Source organism: Acipenser ruthenus, chromosome 7, assembly GCF_902713425.1.
Source record: "Acipenser ruthenus chromosome 7, fAciRut3.2 maternal haplotype, whole genome shotgun sequence".
Classification (NCBI taxonomy): domain Eukaryota; kingdom Metazoa; phylum Chordata; class Actinopteri; order Acipenseriformes; family Acipenseridae; genus Acipenser; species Acipenser ruthenus.
In genome coordinates this window covers 41,182,654-41,206,991 of record NC_081195.1, presented here as the reverse complement: position 1 = coordinate 41,206,991, position 24,338 = coordinate 41,182,654, and the positions used below count along the sequence as shown (strand labels likewise).

The following is a 24,338-nucleotide window of genomic DNA, read 5'->3' as shown; positions in this document are numbered from 1 at the left end:
AGTGGGGGAAGGGGGTGGATATATAAGTAACTGAAGATAACAAAAACACTGGAATCTCCTTAACATGCGCATTTGCTAAATGTTTCACTGCTCTAATGAACAATTTGGAAAGAAGTAGATGTATTATTGGATACTGGTGTTAACCAACTTGTACCTTTTGATCTTGCAGAAGATGAAAAGCAGCTGAGATGCATTGACTTATGTTTTGGTATCTGTGAGAAATTGGCTTGGGGCCACACTTTGCTACTCACTTGAAGGTATTCTGTGTGGGGGGGGGGGGGGGGGGGGGGTTGGGGGGTTGGAAATGAAGCATGTTAATTAAAGCTGTCCCAATCCATCATTCATTTATTATTATTATTATTATTATTATTATTATTATTATTTATTTCTTAGCTGACGCCCTTATCCAGGGCGACTTACAATTGTTACAAGATATCACATTATTTTTACATACAATTACCCATTATACAGTTGGGTTTTTACTGGAGCAATCTAGGTAAAGAACCTTGCTCAAGGGTACAGCAGCAGTGTCCCCACCGGGGATTGAACCCACGACCCTCCGGTCAAGACTCCAGAGCCCTAACCACTACTCCACACTGCTGCCCACACTTTAACAGCATTTAACTTTTACAGCTACATTTTATTCTATTTAGGTCATTGCGGCTGGCTAAAATCTAACCGTTATTTCTTCTTCTTCTTCTTCTTCTTCTTCTTCTTCTTCTTCTTCTTCTTCTTCTTATTTTCCATCTATTAGGAAACTGTTTTTTGCTTCTAAAATAATGGAATTAAAAAGGATGATGTAAGTTTGCAAGACTATAATATTTTGTATTTATAATTTTTAAATACTGTTTGATTATTTTTTTTTTTTTTAAACCTGATCTAATTGAAGTTTACAGACATTACATTGGCACAGCCAGGTATACAGTAAATTGAATGCCTTCCTCCTAAGGCACCATAACCTCATCCTGGTTGCAGATGTCTGACCCCTATGCACCTGCACCTCGTTAGTGAGCCATATTTTCTCCTGCTACACTATAAGCCCATAATGATGACATAGCAGCGTGACTACATTTGGTTGCTGTGTTTTGTCAGCTCTGGACTGCAGAGGTCTGGCAAATGCTGCTTACTTTCTCCTGAGCCCTTTTTCAGACCAAGCTCATCCTAAGTTGCTTCTAACTTTGCTGCTGTTGCTGAGGCTGATCTAGGAATTGGTCATTCCAACAAGGTGTCAAGCAAAGAGAAGGTAAGTGCTTTTGAAGTATTACTTTTTCTGATACTGTTGAAAGCTATGCTTAATAACATTGTTTGCTGTTCCTAAATAGGAAACAACAGTAGCATTTCTGTCTATATAGCATGAAAATGAACTGCAAATTAAAAACAGTACAACCTACAATGGTACAGTTGAATTGCAGTTATATTGTGTCACTAAATGTAGTTAGAATTCTACTTCAGAAAAACTGTTACAGTGTGACTGTTTTATAGTTTTATTAGATTTGTGAAACTGGCTGATTTTTTTTCTTGTCTATTTGTTCATTTTATGCAACTGTCTTTGTACAGACACTTTAACACAAACTTTAAAAGAAAAACTGGTGAGATTGGTGAAGTTTGATAATCAGACATCATCCTTTTGACAGATTTCTGCATTTTTATTTCTCCTCCTTCATTGTTTTTAATGTTTAAAGTTTTTTTTTTTAAATGTTGTTTCTATTTTTATGGTGTACAAATATATTTGTTTGTACTCCAATTACCCATTCAAAATGAAATGCTGAATATGTTACACATTCTTTATGCAGCTCACAAATACCAAAAATGTGATTTGTAGAGGTTAGTGATCCTGTAAACAACATTTTGAAATTAAAGTTGCATGCTTTGTTTCTGATAGATTTTGTTTTCAATAGGGGCTAAAATGATCAGGCCACCAGTGAAAGTGGAAAAAGCCACATAACTAGACCTTTTACACAGACCATCAACCAGTTGTGAAGTCTTATAGCTGATGAAGGAAAAGGAAAGCAGTAACTTATTTAATATCATATTACTTATTCCAAATCATACCTTTTTTCTGTTTTTCCTATTTGTTTTGATTTGTGAGCTTTGACATATTGTGTTTCTTTAAGAAACCATTATATGGAAATTAACTGTAGATGATCTAACAATGGCAACAATTTTTTAATGATAATAATATTTGTATTTTGTGAGGTAACAGCCCAGTTTAACACCACAGTACTTTCGTGGTTGCCTCAAGAGACAAGTAATCAGATGGTCTGTTGTCCTTTATTAATAGTAGGGCTTCTCTGTTTTTCTGTTTTTATTAATTTCATTTTTCGGTGCTTATTTCTACCTATTTTTGAGTTATGCGTAAATCGTTTTTTTCCAGGACTTTCACTTTTTATATACTGTATGAAATTATTGTTTTCGGTTACTTTTTTTCTGTCACATTATGTATAGTAACTTGACAGTACTTGCACACTTTTTCAAGTGTACCTTATTTCCTTTGCTGTCTTCCACAATGAAATCCTTATGGTAACAGACATATTCTTCTGGGGGTTTTGTGCATTTAGGCATTTCTTTACATTTCACCACAATTTGCAATTCTGTTTTAAATTCCACAAGCATGTAAATACTTCCTATCCAACTGGAATATAGCTTTAAATCTCACAAGCTAGAACAATCCTCTGCTTCTTGTAATTTTGTTTTAAATCTCGCAAGCATGTTATAATCCTCCAATACAAATGTAGGAATTTGCTGCCAGTCAGTAGTTGAAGTGGGTTTAAGTATTCAGAACGAATCAATGCGAGATACAAATCAGGAAGGAGGGACATCGCCCAACTGCAGTTTATTTGCAGGTTATGTATTTAAATTTTGTTACAAGTCAAGTCAACGTGAATTGAGTAACCATTTCCAGTGTTTTTACCGGTGTTTATTGGATAGAACCAATTTCATTTTCTTTGCATCGGGGGTGTTTTATCATTTTTTTTATCGGTTAAAACTGAAAATCAGAAGCCCTATTTATAGTGTATACTGATATACTGATTTTATATTATTTATGTAAAGAAATGTGTTGAAATGGGTATTTATACTATTGTAGTTTAATTGAAAATTGAATTTGAGCTTTGTAACAATCCAAAATATTATCATTATTATTATTATTATTACTGTATTTATTATTTGTTTATTAAGCAGACGCCTTTATCCAAGGCGACTTACAGAGGCTAGGGTTTGTGAACTATGCATCAGCTGCATTGTCACTTACAACAACGTCTCACCCGAAAGATGGAGGTTAAGTGACTTGCTCAGGGTCACACAGTGAATCAGCTGATGTTTTATTTACAGTCAGCTGGTTTTGCAGCAGTTGGGATTTGTCAGTGTATCTTTTTTAGGGAATGCGTGACATTCATCTTTTTTTGCATCTAGGGAACTGGGAGTGAGGTAATATAAATATCTAACTGCATTATCACAATAAATAATATAAACACAGTTTGAAAACCCTTTATACACACAACACACACTGTTTATTATAATAATGTATATTTCCCTGATATACTCAAGCCCAGCTAAAAACAATATAATAACTGGGCCCTCAGTTGCAATAAAACAACACTGTACAACACTGTAGCCATTTCCTACTGAACGGTGAAGCTGCCACAAAGCAACCAAAATTACACCTTTTGACAAACTGAATCAAGCCACAGTTGTAATATGTTTTCAAGATACAGTTTTTAGGAAATTAAGCAGCTGCAAAGGGGATACCCAACATGTCAATTTATTTTCCTATTCTAGCAATGTTTTTTATGAAACAAAATGTTTCGTACAGCAAGATCACATTCACGGTGACTCGATAGACCATATTCTGTTCCATTAAACAAGAACATGCTACTGTTAATAAAAACTATGAAACAGTTTAAATGTAATTTTCCTGCTTTGTACTAATTTCTTAAAAAAACAAAGGGTACAATCAATAGCAATAGCTTAACATAGTTTACTTAAGTTCCAGCAGGGTATCTAAACACTGATGAAATGATAATAAGGCAAGCTTCTCACAATTAGTCTGGTTTAGCTGTTATTTTCCATGATGGAGTGCTAGTGCTCTTTAGATGTTCCACAAACAAATGCCTTGAATGATGTTGATATTGGAGTAGGTATTAACAAACAACAGCTGTGGGGTTGGACAGAATCCCACACGGAATATCACAGTATTGTGTGTTCTTTAATGAGAAGAACAGGTCAAAAACAGGTTTTCATGAGAGCCTAGACATCTACCAAGAGTGATGACTGTTTGATAGTTCAACACAGTATGACAATTAGGGACGTCCATATGACACAAGCAAAACTTTGGGTCAAATGGAGACCCCTGCTTGCTGTCAAAATGCTTGCAACCCATTACTGAAGATCTCAGTACCCAAAAAATGTGTCTACTTGACTTTTAAATAGTGTTACTCAGAATTTATAATTTAAGATTATAAGTTATGGAAGCATTGAGAGCATGCAATATATATAGAAAATGTTTCTTAGTAAAAGTTTTTTTTATTTTTAAAGATAAATGGTTACATGACCATTATATTTGGTGAAAATTGAGAGCATTGATAAAATTGTCTCATATTTACTCATGATGACCCTAATGCTTTGCAAAAATGCTACTGTAGATATGCAAGTATTAAAGAGTTGCAGAATACTGTATAATTGTTACAGTAAAGTAGATGCTGCCTGTCACCTGCTTATTGCTATAATTTGAAACAGCGCTTCAAACAAAACAGTATTATACGTTTTCTGAAACATTACGTAACTCACAGAGGATTGGCTGGTAATTAAAACTTTTCCAGATATATTTGTAGCAGTCATGCTTGAATCATAAGGGAGATTTCTTAGGCAAACAGCAGTTCCTCCACAGTGTTTCAAAGGATTATATAGAGGATGCAGACTTATTATTTCAATTATATTGATAAGTTTATTATAGCTATGGTGTAGTGTAGAAAAAGTTATTGGACTGCAACAAATATTATTAGCAGCTTGTATGGCATTTTTCCAAAGAATCAGTTAGTCTTTGGATTGGGATGCTGTAGGCTGGACAATGGGAATGTCTGAAGGGGAGATTATTGCTGCTTGATGCAGACAGTGAATTGTTACATTCAACCCCCATATAACAATGGGCACTTCTCCAACCCTCTCTGCATTGTGGGATAGGTGTACTGGTATAGATAAAACAGTAAATTAAAGCAATCTTGAATCTGCCCTTGACTAATACATTCCCTTTCTCTCAACAGAATCAACTGGCGCCTTCAAGATGAGTCTTCTTCGTCTCCCACTTTTCGCTGCTCTACTCAGTGGTATCTTATGCCAGTATGATTATTACTATGAACCTGCATCTCTGCTGGGACCCTCAGGACCTAATTGTCCAGAAGAGTGTGAATGCCCAATAAGTTTCCCAAGTGCCATGTACTGTGACAACCGCAAACTAAAGTACATCCCAATAGTGCCTTCAGGAATCAAGTACCTTTACCTGCAAAGAAATCAGATAGATTCCATCAAAAATGGCGTCTTTGACAATGCCACAGAGCTCTCTTGGCTTATCTTGGATGAAAACCAAATTGTCAACAGCAACATAGGAAAAAAAACCTTTTCCAAGCTGAAAAAGCTGGAAAGGCTGTACATGAACAACAACAAACTTACAGAGCCTGTTGGACCTCTCCCCAATACCCTGCAGGAGCTTAAACTTGCAAATAATGAAATCTCAAAGTTTCCATCCAGCCTTTTGAAAGGACTCCAAAACCTCACTGTTATTCAACTTCAAGAAAATGAGTTGCAGGATGATGCTCTTGCTGGAGTCTTTCAGGGACTTAACTCTCTGACGTACCTTGACTTAAGCACCAATAAATTAAAAAGAATGCCTCAGGATCTTCCAAGTGCTCTGGAGATGTTATATGCTGATCACAATGAAATCTCCAAACTTCCAGTCAACTACTTACAAAAACTCCCCAAGCTGCAGTACCTGAGAATCTCACATAATCAGTTGGTGGATTCTGGCATTCCCGCTGATTTCTTCAACGTCACTTCTCTTATCGAGCTGGACTTGTCTTTCAACAAGCTGCAGTCCATCCCAGTCATTAACGAGAATTTAGAGAACCTCTACTTACAGGTCAACGAAATCAACAGTGAGTTTCTTTAGATTTTTCAAGTATATATATTCTATATTACCAAGATACTCAACTCTGCCTTAACTTAGGTCATGTGGCACACAAGGGATCATGGGATATAAAGAGAGCTCCAAGGCTACTTTTTTATTGAGTGTCTATGGAAAGGAGATGGACTGGGCTAATTTTCTCAGTGTTTAATTTTTTTTTTACTTTTAAAGTCTGTTTCACTGTTGCCCAGAGTCCGCGAAAGAAATATATTAACCTGGTGAATGATAACATAACGTAATTAATAAGAAAAATAAACTTTTCTGAACACAGTCCTTCGTCCGTGCATGCACAGTTAAGAGTTTTCTAGTGCTGTGTAAAAACGTTTTGTGATTGTAGTATCATATTTACATGTAGCAAAATCCTTTATTTAATAATAAATAATCATAGAAACCCCAGATTAATCATTCTATATCATGTTACAATTTTTTTTCAAATGATATACATGGATAAGGGTTGAAATACATGTTTGACAATACCCTCCTTTGTTGTCTACCACAGCTTTGTTTCAATAACATGATAGAAAGTATTCATATTTTAGAAAATGATGATAGAATGTATTCATATTTTAGACACCCATACAATGTTTAGTGGTCAAACAGGTAACATCCAGATTAAACTATTGTCTCTTTATTTTACTATTTTTCAGAGTTTGATCTGGCTAGCTTCTGCAAGATCACTGGGCCACTAAACTACTCCAGACTGAAACACCTGAGATTGGATGGAAACAATATCACCCGCAATGACTTGCCAGTGGATATCTCAAACTGCCTCCGCCAAGCCAGTGAAGTCATCTTTGAGTAAAGGCCTGGTCTAGTGTTAAACTAGGGGTCCTGGTCTGTTTTCAATCTTTCCAGTAGATCAGGAAGCTTCTGCTCTGTTAACCTCAGCATTTTTCAAGATTTTCGTATTGTTAAGAGTAGCAAAACCAACAACAGAGGTTCAGTATTTTGATGTGCATGAAACTATTCAGAAATAATGATAAGAATCCGTAGGAAGTGTGTGGTATAAATGTTCTCTGAATATACTATTGAATATTGATATCATACCAGTACATTATATAGTATGTGTTCTTAAGGAAAGAAGACTTTTATTTGAGCAATGTATCACTAAATATGTTGCGACTGTGATTCTGTAGCAGAATATACACGGTTAAAAACATTATAAAGGTAAACTTACTTGTTGACCAAGCAAGATTTTTCTTTCTCATATTAAAATGTACTCTTTTTGCTTCTAAATAAGAATACCTTTCTTACATTTTCTTAAATCTTTGAAACAGGTTAGTAAGTTAAGCTCATGGGTAACTGATTTGTTTCAGGACCACATCTCGCAAAACACAACTCACCGTAGCTGTGCTGGTTAAAGGGTACATTAACCTTTGTGTGTGAAGTTGTTGTGGACTTTCTTGTTTGCTTTTAATACGCTGTTATATCATCATCTAGCAATGAATAACAAATGCAATACATAATTACATTTGCGGAATACGAAATGTGGTCTTGAAACTCAATACATAACATACAAGATTTCTGTCAGTTACATGAGATACATAGTGTCACTAAATGTCAGCAAGGAAATGATCTAGGAAGGTATTGCTAGATTACATTTGATAATTATGGTAATCAGTATTTAAGCAGCTGCGGAAAATATCAGATGCTACTAAATCTGAATGGAACTAAATACATTTTAATCTCTGCTATTGCACTAAAGTTTATTTAGTTTATCCAGATTCATGATTCATGTTTTAAGCTATGGGTACCATGAGCATATGCATTGCTATACAAAGTAAACTACAACCAAAGTCTATCAATACAATCTAAAGAAAATCACCTTCAAAGTGATACAATAATGCTTCTAGGTAAATGTAGTGCCCAGTGTTTGATGTAGTGAATGTTAAGTGTTTATCACAATGAATGTTTTTTGTAACCTGGGCTAAAAAAAAGCTGCACTGAATAAACATGATGTGTAAAATTATTCAGTCATTAATTTAGTCTTTTATTATTATTTTTTTTTACATTTTAAATCATAGTCAAAAAAATCTAAATAAAACAGACTTTGACATTCATCTTATGCCATGTAAACCTATATGCAACATTCTCAATTACTTGCATGCATTTTATAGTAACTTTGTAAAAAATCAAATAAAACATAGCAATTCAAGTTGTTGTGTTTATGATTACCTTGTTTGTTCTGATTTTCCAGCATTTTCCATTGTGTTTCTTAATGTCATCGCTCAACAAGTAATCTATTCAGTATCCACTGTAAGAAATTCAGTTACAGACCAATAAATAGATTTACTTAACCTCTGATTTCAAACTTTAAGTAAATATGTAATCCAGCCCATCAATATCATACTGTACATCAAAACACTGCACTATACCTGTTTCCCTAAAATATATCAGTTACATTTCTAAGAATAAAAAAAAAAAAAAAATAGCTTTATGAAATAACATTTCTGGCCTGGTGTTGCTGACATTTTGCAACTTCTGTCAATCTAAGACTTTTTTCACAATCAAGTGGACACAATCTTTCATCTGCTAGCACTGAGAAATATAGAGCATGACCATGGTTACAGCCATCAATACACCTACCCGACACAATCACCTTACAGCTTTATTTAAAATAACTTGTGAGCATTGTGAATAGAGTCCCATATCTCCTCTGTGTAGTTCTTCCAGACAGTTGGCCCTCTTCATAACACTTTGGGCAGGATTTTCAAAAGGTAGTAAATGATAACTCCAGTGTTCATTAACAAATCGGTATGTAGTAGGCTTGTAATGATAACGACAATAATCAAATTATTTATTGATTGGGACCCCACGATAACAAATCAATATTTTAATGAAAATGAATATTCCATGAAATTAAAAAATGTGTCTTGCATATATTAACTTACTGTCAAGAACGTAATCTGTGTTGTTGCTTCTAAAAGTTACTGAGAATTTATGTCTGTGAACAAATACAGGATAATGATGCAGAGAGTAATCTGCTTTGTTAATGTATTTTATACATATTATTTTGTTTTAAATCAGTTCCAACTGTAGCCGTCTGTCTTGACCGAAACTAATAATATTTAACATTACTACGTTGTCACGTCCCACTGTTTCAGAAAAAGTTTTTTACCTTTTTCATTTTGAAGCAATGCACTATTTTTTTTTTTTGATTGCTGTCTGAGTCTAAATGCTTCTGGATCATAGCTTGGCATATGTAATCCAATTAAACATTACAGGTTGTACAAAATAGTTTGCCACCAGTAGAATGCAAAATTATTGTACAAGATCCGCTGCAGTAATTATTGTACATTTTGGACATTCGCAAAATGTTCACTCACTTAACAAAATCAGTTGAGATTGCCTAGGATACTAAACCCACCCTGGATGCCGATATCTACCAATCAGTGAGGAAAGCCCAGAGTGGTTATTGGCTGCTGTTAAGTGTTAATTAACAAGTCTTTTTGAAATTGAAACAAGCTTATAATCACACCAGGAACCTGGACTGATACACATAACTTAATTGGATTTATGTGCAGGGTAAAAGTACACAAAATAGACTGCTTTCACGGTGAAGAATGAATTTCACTGTCCGTGTCACCTTTTTCACGGCATAGGTAGGGCCTTAGTAATGTACTGTATAAGTGTAAGCGAATCCACGAGGGCGAAACTCTTCTCTGAGCACTCCAGTATGTGACGCATTTTTGATTGCGATGTGGTATGTAGATTGATTAGGCCTATACATGTATGAAAGAGATATTATACATATCTTGGTTGCGATGTAGGCAGTAAGTCAATTAATAATAAATCCACATTATTATTATTTATTTATTTATTTCTTAGCAGACGCCCTTATCCAGGGCGACTTACAGTCATAAACAAAAATACATTTCAAGAATCACAGTACAAGCAATAATACAATTAAGAGCATGATAAATACAATGACTTTGGTTCTAGCAAGTACAAGTATGACAAAATACCATTCAATAACGGAGCAGATAAGAGTGTCAGTGATAGTTACATCAGGACATAATTAAATACAAAATACTACAGATTAAATAACACTTGACAGATTACAGTACTCTAAAGCACAGGATTAAATGCAGTAAAATAGGGGGCAGATAAGAGCAAGTAAAGCACATTTAAAGAAGGGTGATAAAGTGACTAAACTAAACACAACCTGGTCACAGTCAGTTCAATTCCCAGTTATAAATGTTAACACATTAACATATAAGAAAATTGATCATAAATTATTTTAGAAGAGTGAGAAAAGTCAATGTATACCGATACATACAAATGTTATGATTTTGTGATGTGTGACTAAACTGGTCAATTCCCATGAACTGTTCTCCAAAGGAAGAAGGGGGAAGTAGCCATCCAAAACCATCCAGTTCTATATATTTTATAAGTCAGTGACTCTGCTTAGTAAGTAAGAGCAATGTTATGCCTTTATATGTTGGTAGGTGAATCAGTTTGAATTGTGTTTAGTTACTGAATTTCAGTATTTTTTGCAGTTTCCACTTTTGTGGAATTTCACAGAACCTTAGATTCACTGGGACGTGGTCCACTGGGAGCCTGGATACCCAGGCTTTGAATCCCCAGTCTACAGTCAGCAGTATAACTCTCAATATAAAACAGCTGTGCAACTAGCGTTAATCGCTCACATCATGGAATCTCAGTCTGGCTACCCTGGGCAAATCTTAAAAAAAAAAAACTGTTCATTTGGCAGAAATTTTAAAAGAACTTGAAGGTTTGACAGATCTAGTAAATGCTTCTCATGCAAGCCTACTGGGCTGATAAATTTAAATTGACAGTCTTTGCTTGTAAAACAATTTATGTGTCATGAAAGTAAGGTAGTAGCAGGAAAATGATGCCTGAAACCAGCTGACAGTGCAGAGTGATAGAAAACAAAAATAAACTAATGGGAACTGTAACAGGGGGGTTGTCACGTGTGTGGGTCTTCACTGAATGATACAGAGGCAGACACAGAGCATTGGGTGTTGATGCTGCGCACAGATTTAATCAACACAAGTTGCTGACACTAGGGTACCAGCAATGGTAGCCCTAATGTCACATTTAATAAAGAAAACAAAACAAAACAAAGTTAAAAAGTAAAAGTTTGCCACACATGGTAAGTGCTAGTCCCACTAAAAGAAACTTCCCGCTCCAGGAACCTACTACTCTATGCAATCCTCTCTATACATTGTTTGGGATCAACCTCTCCTAAACTAACCTACTGCTGGGCTCCCGGAGTCCAGGTCTTCTCACAAAGGCTCCTGCCTCTTCACATGAGCTTGGCTGGGCAATGCCTTCACGAGCACTGTCTTGCAGTTGAAGGGTCCTGTAGTAGTTAATCCTGTGGAGCGGACGCTCTCCTGGGTAGTGGTCGTGTGCAGGGGTAGATGCTCCCGGGGCTAGCGCTGACTTCATAGCTTCAGCTCCTGGGTTGATACTAGTATGCAACACAACATGACACAGAACACAGCAATCTTTCTCTCAGATGCATTTTGAGCTCTGGGCATGCCCACCATCAAATCAGGACCTCCAGATCAGCTCAGGGCCCTGGGCGAGCCTACCTGCTCAATTATTTCCTTAGCAACATGTCTCCTGTGACAGGGTCTCCCTGTCACATATTACCCCTCTCAGAACGGCACCACCTGATAATATTAATTTTCCCCAAACAAAGTTATATTACAGAACATATAACTTTTTTCTTTATTTACTATAACAGGGAATCTATTTAGTATTCTACTGGAGACTGTGTGTCTCTAAAAGAGCTGCTCAGAATTGTATCTAAGACAATTCAATTTGAAACAGCACATTTCACTTAATACCAGTACTTCTACAAGTGCTTATTCTTTAACATTTAGAACGAGAGGTCCCGGGCTTGAAGTTGAGTGGCGACAGAGGGTTGGAAAGACTTTTCAGTTATGATTGTATGGAATGTTGTTGCTGTCATTTTTACTTTTTTCAGCTACAAGAAAATGGACATTTATTGGTCGAATGTCCTCCTCTTGTTCATAACTTATAATTCTGTTTTTATTTGGTTAAAACAAAGCTGAGGGATCCAACCAAGCTGTTAGCAGTTTTATGTCTTTAGGTATTTTTCCAAATTCCATTAAAATGATATAAGAACATAAGAATTTCAAGAAAGAGAACAGGCCATTCGGCCCACCTATACTCCCTCGCTTTGGTGCCAGCGTGGTCTCTTAGCACTCAGGAGAGGAAAAACCAAAAAAAACCCTAACCAGGTTAATAGGGGAATCCATGGCTAAACGGACCGCTCTTTATCCAAGCGGCCAGCTAAAGTTCTCATTGTGGTCACTGTGGGTTATACAATATTTTTAATGACAGCATTCAGTCTGTTCTTGAAGGATCTGAGAGTCTCTGCTTCAATAACTCTGTCCAGCAGCCTGTTCCAATGGTTCACCACCCTTTCCTCGAAAAAGCTCCTTCTCCCCTTGGTTCTGAATATGCCCTTCTTTAGCTTCCACCCGTGGCCCCTAGTTCTGTTCTCTGTGACCTGTGAAAAATAATTATCAGCAGTTACCCTGACAATTTTAAATACCTCTATTCTTCAACTCTGACTCTCCTTCTTTCTAGGCTCTTTCAGTCTTCATATGACATATCTTTTAATCCTGGAATTAGTTTATTTGTTGAGAACCACTACTGTCATTGAAACCAAATTGTTGACCTTTAGATACATTAGGGTTACCATATTTGAACTTACAAAAAAGAGGACACTCTGGAGAGGGGGGGGTTGGTGTATCTACCAACTCAAGTTGTATTAATATGTGTTATATATATACTGTGTACTACATGTCTACACATCTACAACAAGTGTTATAGCCTCAAAAATCAATGTCATTCAAATTTAAATGTACCTTTTTACATGTGGTGAGTCATTTTCTTCTGTGCTTCCTCCTGATGTGCTCATCAAGTAGCCATAAAAGAAAGTCTTTGCCTGAAATGTGATCCCTTTCAGTGTCTATTTATTTAAAAAAAAGTTTAATGGCCTTAAAAAAAAAAACGAATTTAAATGTCTTTTTATATCCACCAGTCCTTTTTCAGTCCTCTTCCTCCTGATGTGCCCATGCATACTTCTCTGTAGATCGCACCTTTCTCAGCAGTGGTTGATTGCTCATCAAGTAGGCATGAAAGTCTCTGCAAGACGTTTGTCCGAAACTGTACTGTACAAGTAGAATCCCTTTCAGCGACTCAACAGTCAAGTGGTTCCTTTCCTTTGTCCACTGGCTTTGCATCAGTGAGAAAACTCGCTCTACATTTGATGTTCGAAAAATGTCTTAATCACCGTGGGTAGTTTGTCCTGTGACAGAAAGAACGACTTCAAGGCCGGAAACATCTGTAGCAGCCTTGTAATGCCTGGGAATAAGGACAGCCATCGTGTCTTGCTGTGAGAAAGCAGCTTTCTGTATTCGATATCAACAAACTCACAGTACTCTTTCAGGTGCTCAGTTCGGACAGTATAGATATGAAAGTATTGGTAAATTTAAAAAATAATGTTCTCAATGTCAACATCCAGTGTGTCTGCCCCATGATGGACACAATTGTTCAAAATGTGTGCTGGGCAACCCACACAGATTAAAGTCCTCTTCTGCAACAAATTCTTTAAAGTTTGCAAACACGTTCTTTCCTTCTTCATCACGCCGGAGTCATCCGAAATTTGTATAGCAGTTGTCCCCCGTAAACGCGATACACTTCTCAAACAAACCGTTCTTTTCCAGAGTTTCCTTGACGTATTGCGTAATCGTATCGGCAGTCTCATTAGGTGTGTTCTGGACCTCGATTAATTTTGACTGCAAACCGTCGTTCTTCCAGTCAAAATACTGAATTATTACTGGGAATATTTTCACTGAACCGTGATTGCTTCCATCTGTAGCAATTCCACAGTAAGCTATGTCATTTTCTTCAAGCGCTTTTAGAGCAGTGTCAACAGAACGCGGTGCAAGCACAGAGTTAACAATCGCTTCTGTCTTGGTTCGAGCACTGGAACATTTTCGGGCTCTCTCAGAATCAGGGAATGTCTGCTTCAACAAGACAGAAGTGCAATCCATTGACTTGAAACTATTGTGATGCTTAACGGTGTGAAATGCTAGAGCACCCTCAGCTGCAGTAACAGCATCCTCTGATTTGCTGCCTGGTTTTACAAAATAATCTGTTAATTTTGCTGATGAGCTCTCTCCTCGAACTGCCTTCTTATACTTCTCAGAATCCACATGAGATTGTAAATCAATAGCACCTTTATTTGCCACAGAGACATAAGTACCAGCTCTACATACCAAGCACTCGGCTTCCCATTCTACTCGACCACTTCGAAAACACGGACATTTTGTTTTTGATACTGCAGTCAATTTACACTTTCATTTTGGCATTGTGTTCGGTGGTAGGTGTCTTCATTTAAATAAAAGTGTTCAACAATTTCAAATCAAATTCTAGACTATTTCGCACCTGCTGCCACTTACCCCGCTTCTAGCTCTGCAGTGTCAGTTGGCTACGCTAGTGCCTGCACTATGGAAGCGTATTGCTGCCACACATAAAAAAAAAAATTAAGACTTAATTACTTGATGACGATCACGTAATTACGTGATAGGGAACTAACACCTCATGGAAGCTCACAGGAGCTGCTGACAATCCTTAACAGCAAGTTCCAAAGAGTAGATATTATTAAAGTAAATAATACGATCGAGGCTGTATGCTAGTTCAGTTTGTTCTTATTACATGATAACTCCATATCACGTAATTACGTGATATATATATATTTTTTTTTATGTGTGGCAGCAATACGCTTCTGTACTGCACAGACGTTAAAGGCCTCTTCTAAACACGCACGGCACACACCGTTCGTTATAGAGTATACGCACACTGGGAATTGTAGTTCAATGGAAAGAGCAGGGCAAAATCCCGGACATTTTTAGAAATTTAAAAAACCCAGCCGGACGGAAATTTAAGGACCAAAAAAGAGGACATGTCCGGGAAAAAACGGACGTATGGTAACCCTAGATACATAGACACGTTTGTTTAGCTTTGATACAAATGATAAATCTTCTACAGTAAAAAAAAACATTTATTTTACTTTACAAAAACTGAAAATAAAAGACAGCAATGTATAAACTATTGTATTGGTGAAACCTTTAAAGAACAACATTATACTAGGCTAGATACAGTCCAACTCCCTTGTGCTTTGGATGGCTTAGCTGATTGCGATTTTCTAGTTAAAAATTACATATCATATTATACCCTCTCATCACCTATCCTATACTTATCAGATTATAGATTGTGAATTAAACAAATAAATAAATAACTTCCTGCACTTCCCATCAAACCAAAAGAAAAACAATCAGGTCCTTTATTTGTGATGTGTCTAATCGAGCATTCTATTCAAACAACCCATCACCCCAATCTGTTTTCCATAAGCCACAAAATGAAAGCCATCTTTGAAAACAGATGTCTGAGTTTTTCAATAAACCTTATTTGCATTTTAGAAGAACACAAGCTTGTAACTGAATACAAAATAGTTAAGTAACAATGTTCTGTTTAAGAAAATCTCCTTGCTTTCCATTGAAAACCCTTTAAAAAACACACCCGCCTTACAGTAATACCTTATCTTTCTGCAGTCTAACCTGTCACTGCAACTTTTTAATATCTCTGGACACTGACTGAGAGATAGATATGCCCTGAAGCAACTGTTCCTTATTAGGTGCCAGCAGAGAGAAACACAGTGATGCAGAGGTATGGTGGTATTGAAGCTGGTGTAGGGGTTAAACATTTTCAAGCCACTTGTGAATATATATTAGGGGCTGCATTTATAACACCACAGCATGTAGTCTATGAAACTAATAATCAGTGGCCAATCCAAACACAAGGAAGAAGTGCCCAACACAACTCAATGCAGAAGGTATTGCCGCAGAGAAACATGGTGATAACAATAGCTATATAATCAAGTTTGTTACGCATGTATGGACACCCCAGTGGGTACTTTGTGTTTTAAGAAACTCTGTCCCTCCAAGGACAGGATCAAAACCTCCAAGGAGAAGCACAACTTTGTAGTTCTTGGCAATTTCTTGCATACATCATCTGCCCAGAGGTAAATACTTTGGAAAACAAGGTAATTTTTCATTTTGTTTTGTTTTTTTTCTATTCAGTAATATTGGTCAGCATGGAGAATGGGGTCTATTGGGAGTGAAATGTGCAAAATTTTAACTCCCTTAAAATGCTAGCATCTGTTCTAAAAATTTCTCCTGCTTGGACTTTTTTCAAAAAGTGAACAGCCATCAACTCTTCAGCACTGACAGGTTTAATCATGTGAATATTTATGTTTTAAATTAAACAATATATAGATTATTATTATTATTATTATTATTATTATTATTATTATTATTATTATTATATTTGTACAACTGATCCTCAAAAGTTGAATGGTGATTGGGATTGATTGATGGAATGGACCAGTTTTAACAATGCTGTTCATTTTGCAATCTCATTGTTAAGCTTTATGTCACCATTCATTTGTTTTTCACTAACCATAACACTATTAACATATTTCATTATTATTATTATTATTATTATTATTATTATTATTATTATTATTATTATTAGATTTTTAATAGTTTCATGGTCATTAGTGAAAAATAAATGCATGGTGACATGAAAATTCATAGTGAGATTGCTTTGTGAAAACTGATCCATTGCAACAATCATACCTACAATTAAACTTGTTTAACTTCTGATATAACTCATTCAAGTTTATATGAGCTCCGTAATAGCAATTGCGTTTAATAGCACTCCACTGTGTAAACATGTATAAAGAATAACATTCCTGGTTTTAACAGGCATTCCAGAATTAATTTCTTAACTAGCAAAAACATTATTAATCTAATATTGTGTAGTCTATAATAATAATTTAAAAAAATCTAAGCTTATCTTCCAATAAAGGATTACAAATAATATTGTATTACATTGTAAAGTAACAGTTTTGTTTTTTATTTCAAAGGAAACAAGTCCAGAAATGCATAAGCCCAATCGCATTATGAGCTCTAACTTTGTTAAGTTTGTTAATAAGCTTATGTCTTTGCATTACAATTTTGGAATAGTTCACAGACCCCTCTTATGTAACGCTAAACGTAGACATTCTAATGTTAGGTGGGAGATTCCCAAAAGTTCTAACCTATGGGATGTCAGTTGTTTACGAGAACAAAATGGTGTACCAATCTGTGTGATGAGAAAAAGAATAGTGGTTTACAAGCACTCTGCAGTACTACTGTAAAGATACAGATCAGGGAGACCCATACATTCAATCCAAAGTCCATAAAGTGAACCACACAGATGTCTCTGAAGGTATCAGGCAAACAGCACCTTTCGGATTGATCCCCTATGCATATGAAAATAAAGCAAAATGGTAATCCGTGTGAAATGATTCTTTATATACACACAGTGGGAGAACCAGGACCTTGCCTGACTACCAGCTGTTCCCCTTTTCTTACCCTTTTATTCATGGGAATAAGAGCCCTGGAAAATTTGATCCAGATGCACTGGAAAAAAAAAAACCTTCTGGCATCTAAACTAAGACCATATGACAAATAAAAAATGCAGCAGTGTTATATAGGGATATAGTATTGATAGTATATGTTTAGTGGTTAGCAATATGTGATGTGTAAATTACATTATGTTACAAAATGTGTTGTTATTGAGTAAAAATCTCATCAAAAATGGTTAACCATTTAGGGCCCTGTGCAATGGCTTAAGTACAGTAATTTGTCGTGTTTCTGCTCATCACATATCCACCCTAACAGTTTATCCACCATGATCAAGCTCTTCAGCAACGTTAGTTTATTATTGAACAGAGAAGATTAGTTCAGATATTGTAGATCCTACCAGAGTTTTCGTATATTGTTTTGTATGTGCTCCGTGCGCTACCATTGGTGGTAGTGTCACATGAGCTGTTCAGTGTGTTGACTTGATAAATCCTGCTCGCTTGCGAGGCGTATCAACTTCAACCTCAGTCTCGATCTCACCTGTGAGCAGCAAATGTGCGCACCCACATGGCAGAGGGCTACTCTGTCACAACCATTAATACCCTGTATCTTTCTAAACAAGGGATTTAGGGGCGATAAATAAAAGCCATTGATAGGTGAATCTCAGAACAATGATTGTGTGACTATAGTAATTGTTACAGCTGTGTATAATGGTATTTAAAACAGGAATCATTTATCTGACTTTTTACTCTGGTCCCAGATTACTGTACATTTTTTTATGGTCCAAAGAAGAAATCATGTTAAGATATGTATTGTTCTGTTGTTTTATTATAGGGATACTTTATTTTTACATCCCTCTGGTGAGCAACAAAAAAAAAATTGGTGCCAGATACTAGCTTCTTTGAATTGGATGTTATTCAGCTGTAGAAGGCAACTGCACTGATTACTTCTTGTATGCAAAACTGTAATAAATGTCTTTTGCCAAGTTACCTTGGCTCTATGTTAAAGGTTAATATATCTAATTACAGTTTACAATCAAGTCTTCCACACTTATCAAGGGGTAGGTGTACTAAGATGGGCCAATCGTAGCACAAACATACCACAATTTGCATTTTCGTTGTGACACTTAGCAAAGTATACATTTTGTCATATGTACTAAGAGAAAATATTTTAATGAAAAGAGCTGCAATATACTAATTTAAATATTTATTGCGTCGTCTTAGTGAGATCTGTATTGCGAGAGTCGTGTGACAAAGATTATTTTAAATATATGATTTTAGCATTTTTTTGTTTTTAAATAATTATTATTATTATTATTATTATTATTATTATTATTATTATTATTATTATTATTATTAACTTGGCAGACTATGCAATTAACACAAAATAGATCATGGTTCTGCATTGACAAGTTAAGATACTTACTGGAGGACAGTCAATTCTCGTTAATACGAATTTCAGAGGACCAGCATCATTATCATTAATAGCCTATAAGCCAAATGTATACTGTCCGTTTTTATTTAAGTTAGTCAGTGGTGCAGTGCTAAAATGTGCACAATTACAAACCACCGCAACATTAATAGAATAGGTGTGTTTCCTATTCCTATACAGATGTTCAGAATAAGCTGGAGGGGTTAATGGCACATGTGTGCAGTCTATTGCTCCCAACATGTTGGGGAAACCAGAAATGTCATAGAAATTTGTTTTCAAGGCTTGTAAGTACACCCTACTTTTTGGGAAAAATAGGTATTTGGTTGTTCGCCTCAAAAATGCATTGAGCACAACTGGCAATGCATGAGAAAAAGCAGACTGAGAAATGCCAGGAACAATTGCTTTCAAAAGTTCTTAACAAATTGATGCAATTGTAAGTGTCCCAATTGCCTGCAGCTTTCGTACATCTCATTATAATATTTGAGAACCCTCATTTGCACTATCTCCACCCCCTTTTTGTGAATTTAGCTACACTTGAACCGCAAACAGAAACTGCTCCCACAAAGCATTACCAAAAAGTTGCAAATAACATTGCACTTGTTTAGTACATTTCACCCAAGACTTCCAACTTGTTTGCAGCTGGTTTGTGACAGTTGTAACACTTTAGTACACCTACCCCTATCAAGTGCCTTGGAGAAGGTCCTGTGTGGATCAATCCGCATTTAGTTTTAGTGCCCCTATGGTATGGAACAGTCTGGCCCAGAGTATCCAGGTTATGATAATGCATCAGATAAATTATTCAAATGTTTTAGCTAAATGTAGAATCATTATAAGATTACATTTACTTTAATAAGCAGATTCCAAGAACTAACAAAGTGTAAATGTTTCTGACCCTTGATTTGAATGAATGATTTAGTGACTCCTGCCTGTTGCTGGTCTTCTTGCCAGGACACCATTGTAAATTAGTCTTAATGTGTTTATTCCTGGAGTATATACTGTAAATATATATATATATATATATATATATATATATATATATATATATATATATATATATATATAATTTTTTATTTCTTAGCAGATACCCTTATCCAGGGCGACTTACAATTGTTACAAGATATCACATTATACATTATTTCACATTATTTTTTACATACAATTACCCATTTATACAGTTGGGTTTTTACTGGAGCAATCTAGGTAAAGTACCTTGCTCAAGGGTACAGCAGCAGTGTCCCTCACCTGGGACTGAACCCACGACCCTCCGGTCAAGAGTATATATTGAAACAAGTTCACAGAAATATGTTTTTGATCAAGAGAGCCAACTTCCCAACATTTTGATATGTTTAACATACCTTTGTCAAGGGAAAGTGTTTCAAAATAAACAGTAGAGGTGCTTATAGGCTTTTGATGCCATGGTAATTACACTAATGTATTTGTCTTTAAATCTATTAATGTGCTTGTGATATAATTTACTACACAGTTAATGATGTTAGAATCTACTATTCTTTTCTATTTATTTCTTGTAGTGTTGAACTAAAAAATATTTCCCAAAAAAGACTGTTACATCATTAACTATGTAGTAAATGATACCACAAGCACATGTATACATTTAGATAGAAATAAATTAGTGTAGTTATGGCATCAAAAGACTATGTACCTCCACACACTTTCCCTTGTTAAACATACCAAAACATAAGGAAGTTGGCTCTTATATATATTTTAAATGCTCCTTAGTTGAGGAAACTTGTATCCACATTTGTTGACAAGAGAAACAGTTAATCAGACATCATCATGCACCAAATATAATAACCTGAACATCCTTAACATGTTTCTTTCAGGTGGAGCAGTAACATGATGACTCTTACAAGCTTCTCTGTTCTGCTTCTGGCCAGTGCAGTCTTTTCTAAGGACATATCATATACTGATTTTCTCCAGCAAGTTCAGGCATGTCCAAAGGAATGTAGATGCCCACCTAGCTTTCCTAACGCTGTGTACTGTGACAGCAAGGGGCTAAAACAAATCCCCCAAATCCCTCCGCACACCTGGTATCTGTACCTCCAGAACAACTTGATTGACACTGTTCCTGAAACATCTTTGAAGAATGCCACACAGCTGAAGTGGATCAATCTGAACAGAAACAAGATTACCAACAAAGGGATTGACAAGGATGTGTTTAACAAAATGAAGAATCTACTTTACCTGTATATGGAAGACAATGAGTTAGATGATGTTCCAGGCCCCTTGCCTAACAGCCTTGAACAACTACGTTTATCAAGGAACAAGATCTCAAAAATACCTACAGGGGTCTTCGATGGTATGGTTAACCTCACCATGCTTGATCTCCAACACAACAAACTTGAGGATGGGGCCATCCCAGAAAACACCTTCAAGGAGCTGAAAAACCTTATCCAGATCAACCTGGCTAAAAATAATCTGAAGAAGATGCCTTCTGGCCTTCCTGCCACCACCATGCAGTTATTCCTGGACAACAACTCCATTGAGAAAATCCCTGACAACTACTTCAGCAAGACTCCACAAGTTTCCTTCCTGAGGCTCAACTACAACAAGCTGATGGATGGAGGTCTACCGAAGAACATCTTTAATGTCTCCACCATGCTAGACCTGCAGTTGTCTCACAACCAGCTCACCAAGGTGCCCCTCACCCACCCAAGCCTTCAGCACCTCCACCTCGACCACAACAAGATCAAAAGTAAGTCAAATCCAATGTTACATTAAGGATAGGTAGTTTTGGTAAGGCATAAACTGCTCACATAAAACATAACATCAAGGGGAAATGAATGCAACAGAGCTAAAATACTATAACGAGCTAATTCAATTGCAATGTGCTTGTAATTGCAGGTGTTAATGGAACCATGATCTGCCCCATGCCCATTGGCACTATTGATGACTACTTCCATGAAAAAACACCTCATCTCCGCTACCTTCGCCTCGATGGAAATGAAATAAGACCCCCGATTCCCATGGACCTGATGATGTGCTTCAGACGTCTACAGGCTGTTGTTATCTAAGCCAGAGCTAAATCCCCAAACAAATGGTTTAGGGTTTAAGGGAGGATCACGACCCAATGTGACTGTGCAAATAATGAACAAGCAGAACCAAGTGTTCCCATGTTTACTAGGCTTTATGTTTTAAGAACAAGAGTGTCAGGTTACCTATTAACAATATAGTCATATAGGGGCATTGGATGCTCCTCAATTAAAAATAATATTTGTGACCACTTATCTGTATGCTTAAAGTAAATCTTCAAAATTAATTAAATGCTCAGAATGCAAGTTTTGCAGGCCCAGAAATGTTTTTGTTTTTGTTGTTTTTTTGTTTTTTTTTAAATCTATGCTTGGTTATTTTTTTGACTATGGCACAGGTTATTTAAGAAAGTAAAGCTTATTTGCCACCTGCCTTCTAGGGAATATGCATTAGTTGGGACAGCAAAGATATATCCAAGGGCCCTCTGTGAAAATGTTATTTATAACTGTTTATATTGGATTGGTTTACTCTTCTGACAACTCAGCATTACCCAATTGGTAAATTGTAATTTGGAACTCAAAGGCTAAGATATACAAAGTATATAAATATGCTTTTAAGCTGTAAAATATGTTTTATCTAAAGAGAAGATGATATTGAATTAGTGTATTATGCATGTTTTTTGTCATTTAAAATATGTTGTATAAAACTTAACATTCAGACATATTTAATAAATGGTTTGTATAATAGTGTAAATTAATGGGGATTTTTGATTTTATAAAATGCCGCACTCCCATCAAGTCTAATAAAAAGGTAACAAAAAAGTTCAGTTTACTTATTCTTTTATTACTTTATTTAGCCATCTTAAGATGTAAATAAATACCTTATTTTAAGTATGTACTGTAATAACTGTGTTTCTTTGGAACATGTTGATTCTTGCGTTCCAGATTTACAGACTAAACCTGGTTCAAATTTTGGGCTTGTTAGCAACATTTAGCTTTTTAGCTAAATTCGCTAAAAGCATTTTACTCCTAGGCAGTTTATACAATTTTGTATGACATAAAATTATGAATGCTGTAAAAAGTAAATAGCAGATTCTACTGGGATTTACAGACCTATATTAATTAATTATAGTAACAGTTTTAAACCAGGTGAAATGTTTAACACAATTGCTCTGGTGCAGACGTATTTCTTTTAATTTCCAGAACTTCCAATCCCTGTGTCTATAATGGGCCACTTGATCTGGAGCACCATTCTACTCCAGGTTTAACAAGTAAACTGATATAATATTCTTTTATTCTAATACAATTGCTCAGAGAAAAAGTTTTTTATTAACAAGTAATAAAATTGTTTCTCAAAAAGGTAGGTGTCAGAATTATTGGCACCCCTAAAGATTCTTATAAATAAAATCAAACAAAATAAAATCTGCATTAACATTCTACTTCTTTAAGTTCATCTCAGTCTTAAGGAACTGTATTGTGGCCTTCCATGGCTTCCTGTTTCACTGGGGTATAAAAATGAGGTAACACGCATATGAAATCCATTTGTCATCCATCACCATGGGGAAAGGCAAAGAACTCACAAATGAAAAGAGACAAAGGGTCGTGGACCTTCATAAATTAGGCAATGGGTACAAAACAATAGCTAAAAAACTAAATATACCACTTACCACTATTAGGGCAATAATTAAGAAGTTCAGAACCACTGGAGCAGTGGTAAACTTGCCTGGTAGAGGACGCAAGTGTATCTTGCCACCACGCACAGTGAGGCAGATGGTTCGGGAGGCAAAGAGAAATCCAAGGGCCACAGTTGGAGAATTACAGAACTTGGTTGCATCTTGGGGTAACCAAGTCTCCCAATCTACAATTAGACGCCACCTCCATGCCAATAAGAAGGGTTGCTAGAAAAAAAGCATTTATTGAGAGCAACCAACAAACGTAAGTGCCTGGAGTTTGCTAAACGGCACTGGCACTTTGATTGGAACCGGGTGCTATGGTCAGATGAGACGAAAATAGAGCTCTTTGGCCACGCACACCAGCGGTGGGATTGGCGTCGAAAAAAGGATGCGTGTGCAGAAAAGAACCTCATACCTCATGTAAAATGTGGTGGTGGATCTTTGATGTTATGGGGCTATTTTGCTTCCACTGGTCCTGGGGCCCTTGTTAAGGTCAACGGCATCATGAACTCTACCCAGTACCAGGACATTTTAGCCAAAAACCTGGTTGCCTCTGCCAGGAGGCTGAAACTTGGCCGCAAGTGGATCTTCCAGC

General features: G+C 36.1%; 2 protein-coding genes across 3 annotated transcripts; both read left to right on the top strand.

Moving 5' to 3' along the window:
* Nucleotides 1-1,054: 1,054 nt before the first annotated feature.
* Nucleotides 1,055-8,330, top strand: LOC117415453 (lumican). Its single transcript, XM_059026953.1, has 3 exons — nucleotides 1,055-1,243; nucleotides 5,259-6,146; nucleotides 6,823-8,330. The coding sequence occupies exons 2-3, from the start codon at nucleotides 5,279-5,281 to the stop codon at nucleotides 6,975-6,977; spliced, it is 1,023 nt and encodes a 340-aa protein (XP_058882936.1). The 5' UTR covers nucleotides 1,055-1,243; nucleotides 5,259-5,278; the 3' UTR covers nucleotides 6,978-8,330.
* Nucleotides 8,331-16,020: 7,690 nt separating this feature from the next.
* On the top strand, nucleotides 16,021-23,292 carry LOC117414780 (keratocan). 2 transcript variants are annotated; one of them, XM_059026952.1, is made up of 3 exons: nucleotides 16,021-16,265; nucleotides 20,925-21,796; nucleotides 21,946-23,292. In XM_059026952.1, the coding sequence occupies exons 1-3, from the start codon at nucleotides 16,138-16,140 to the stop codon at nucleotides 22,113-22,115; spliced, it is 1,170 nt and encodes a 389-aa protein (XP_058882935.1). In that variant the 5' UTR covers nucleotides 16,021-16,137; the 3' UTR covers nucleotides 22,116-23,292. The 2 variants fall into 2 exon arrangements, with proteins under 2 accessions (XP_058882935.1, XP_033880468.3); XM_034024577.3 differs by having other exon boundaries at nucleotides 16,134-16,286; nucleotides 21,946-23,290.
* The last annotated feature ends 1,046 nt before the right edge of the window (nucleotides 23,293-24,338 follow it).

Excerpts from the sequence above, each read along its gene's own strand:
- LOC117414780 (XM_059026952.1), top strand. The coding sequence starts at position 16,138 with ATGGACACCCCAGTGGGTACTTTGTGTTTTAAGAAACTCTGTCCCTCC. Across the intron at positions 16,266-20,924 it reads CATACATCATCTGCCCAGAG|GTGGAGCAGTAACATGATGA; the intron begins GTAAATACTTTG and ends TGTTTCTTTCAG. Across the intron at positions 21,797-21,945 it reads CGACCACAACAAGATCAAAA|GTGTTAATGGAACCATGATC; the intron begins GTAAGTCAAATC and ends TTGTAATTGCAG.
- LOC117415453 (XM_059026953.1), top strand. The coding sequence starts at position 5,279 with ATGAGTCTTCTTCGTCTCCCACTTTTCGCTGCTCTACTCAGTGGTATC. Across the intron at positions 6,147-6,822 it reads ACAGGTCAACGAAATCAACA|AGTTTGATCTGGCTAGCTTC; the intron begins GTGAGTTTCTTT and ends ACTATTTTTCAG.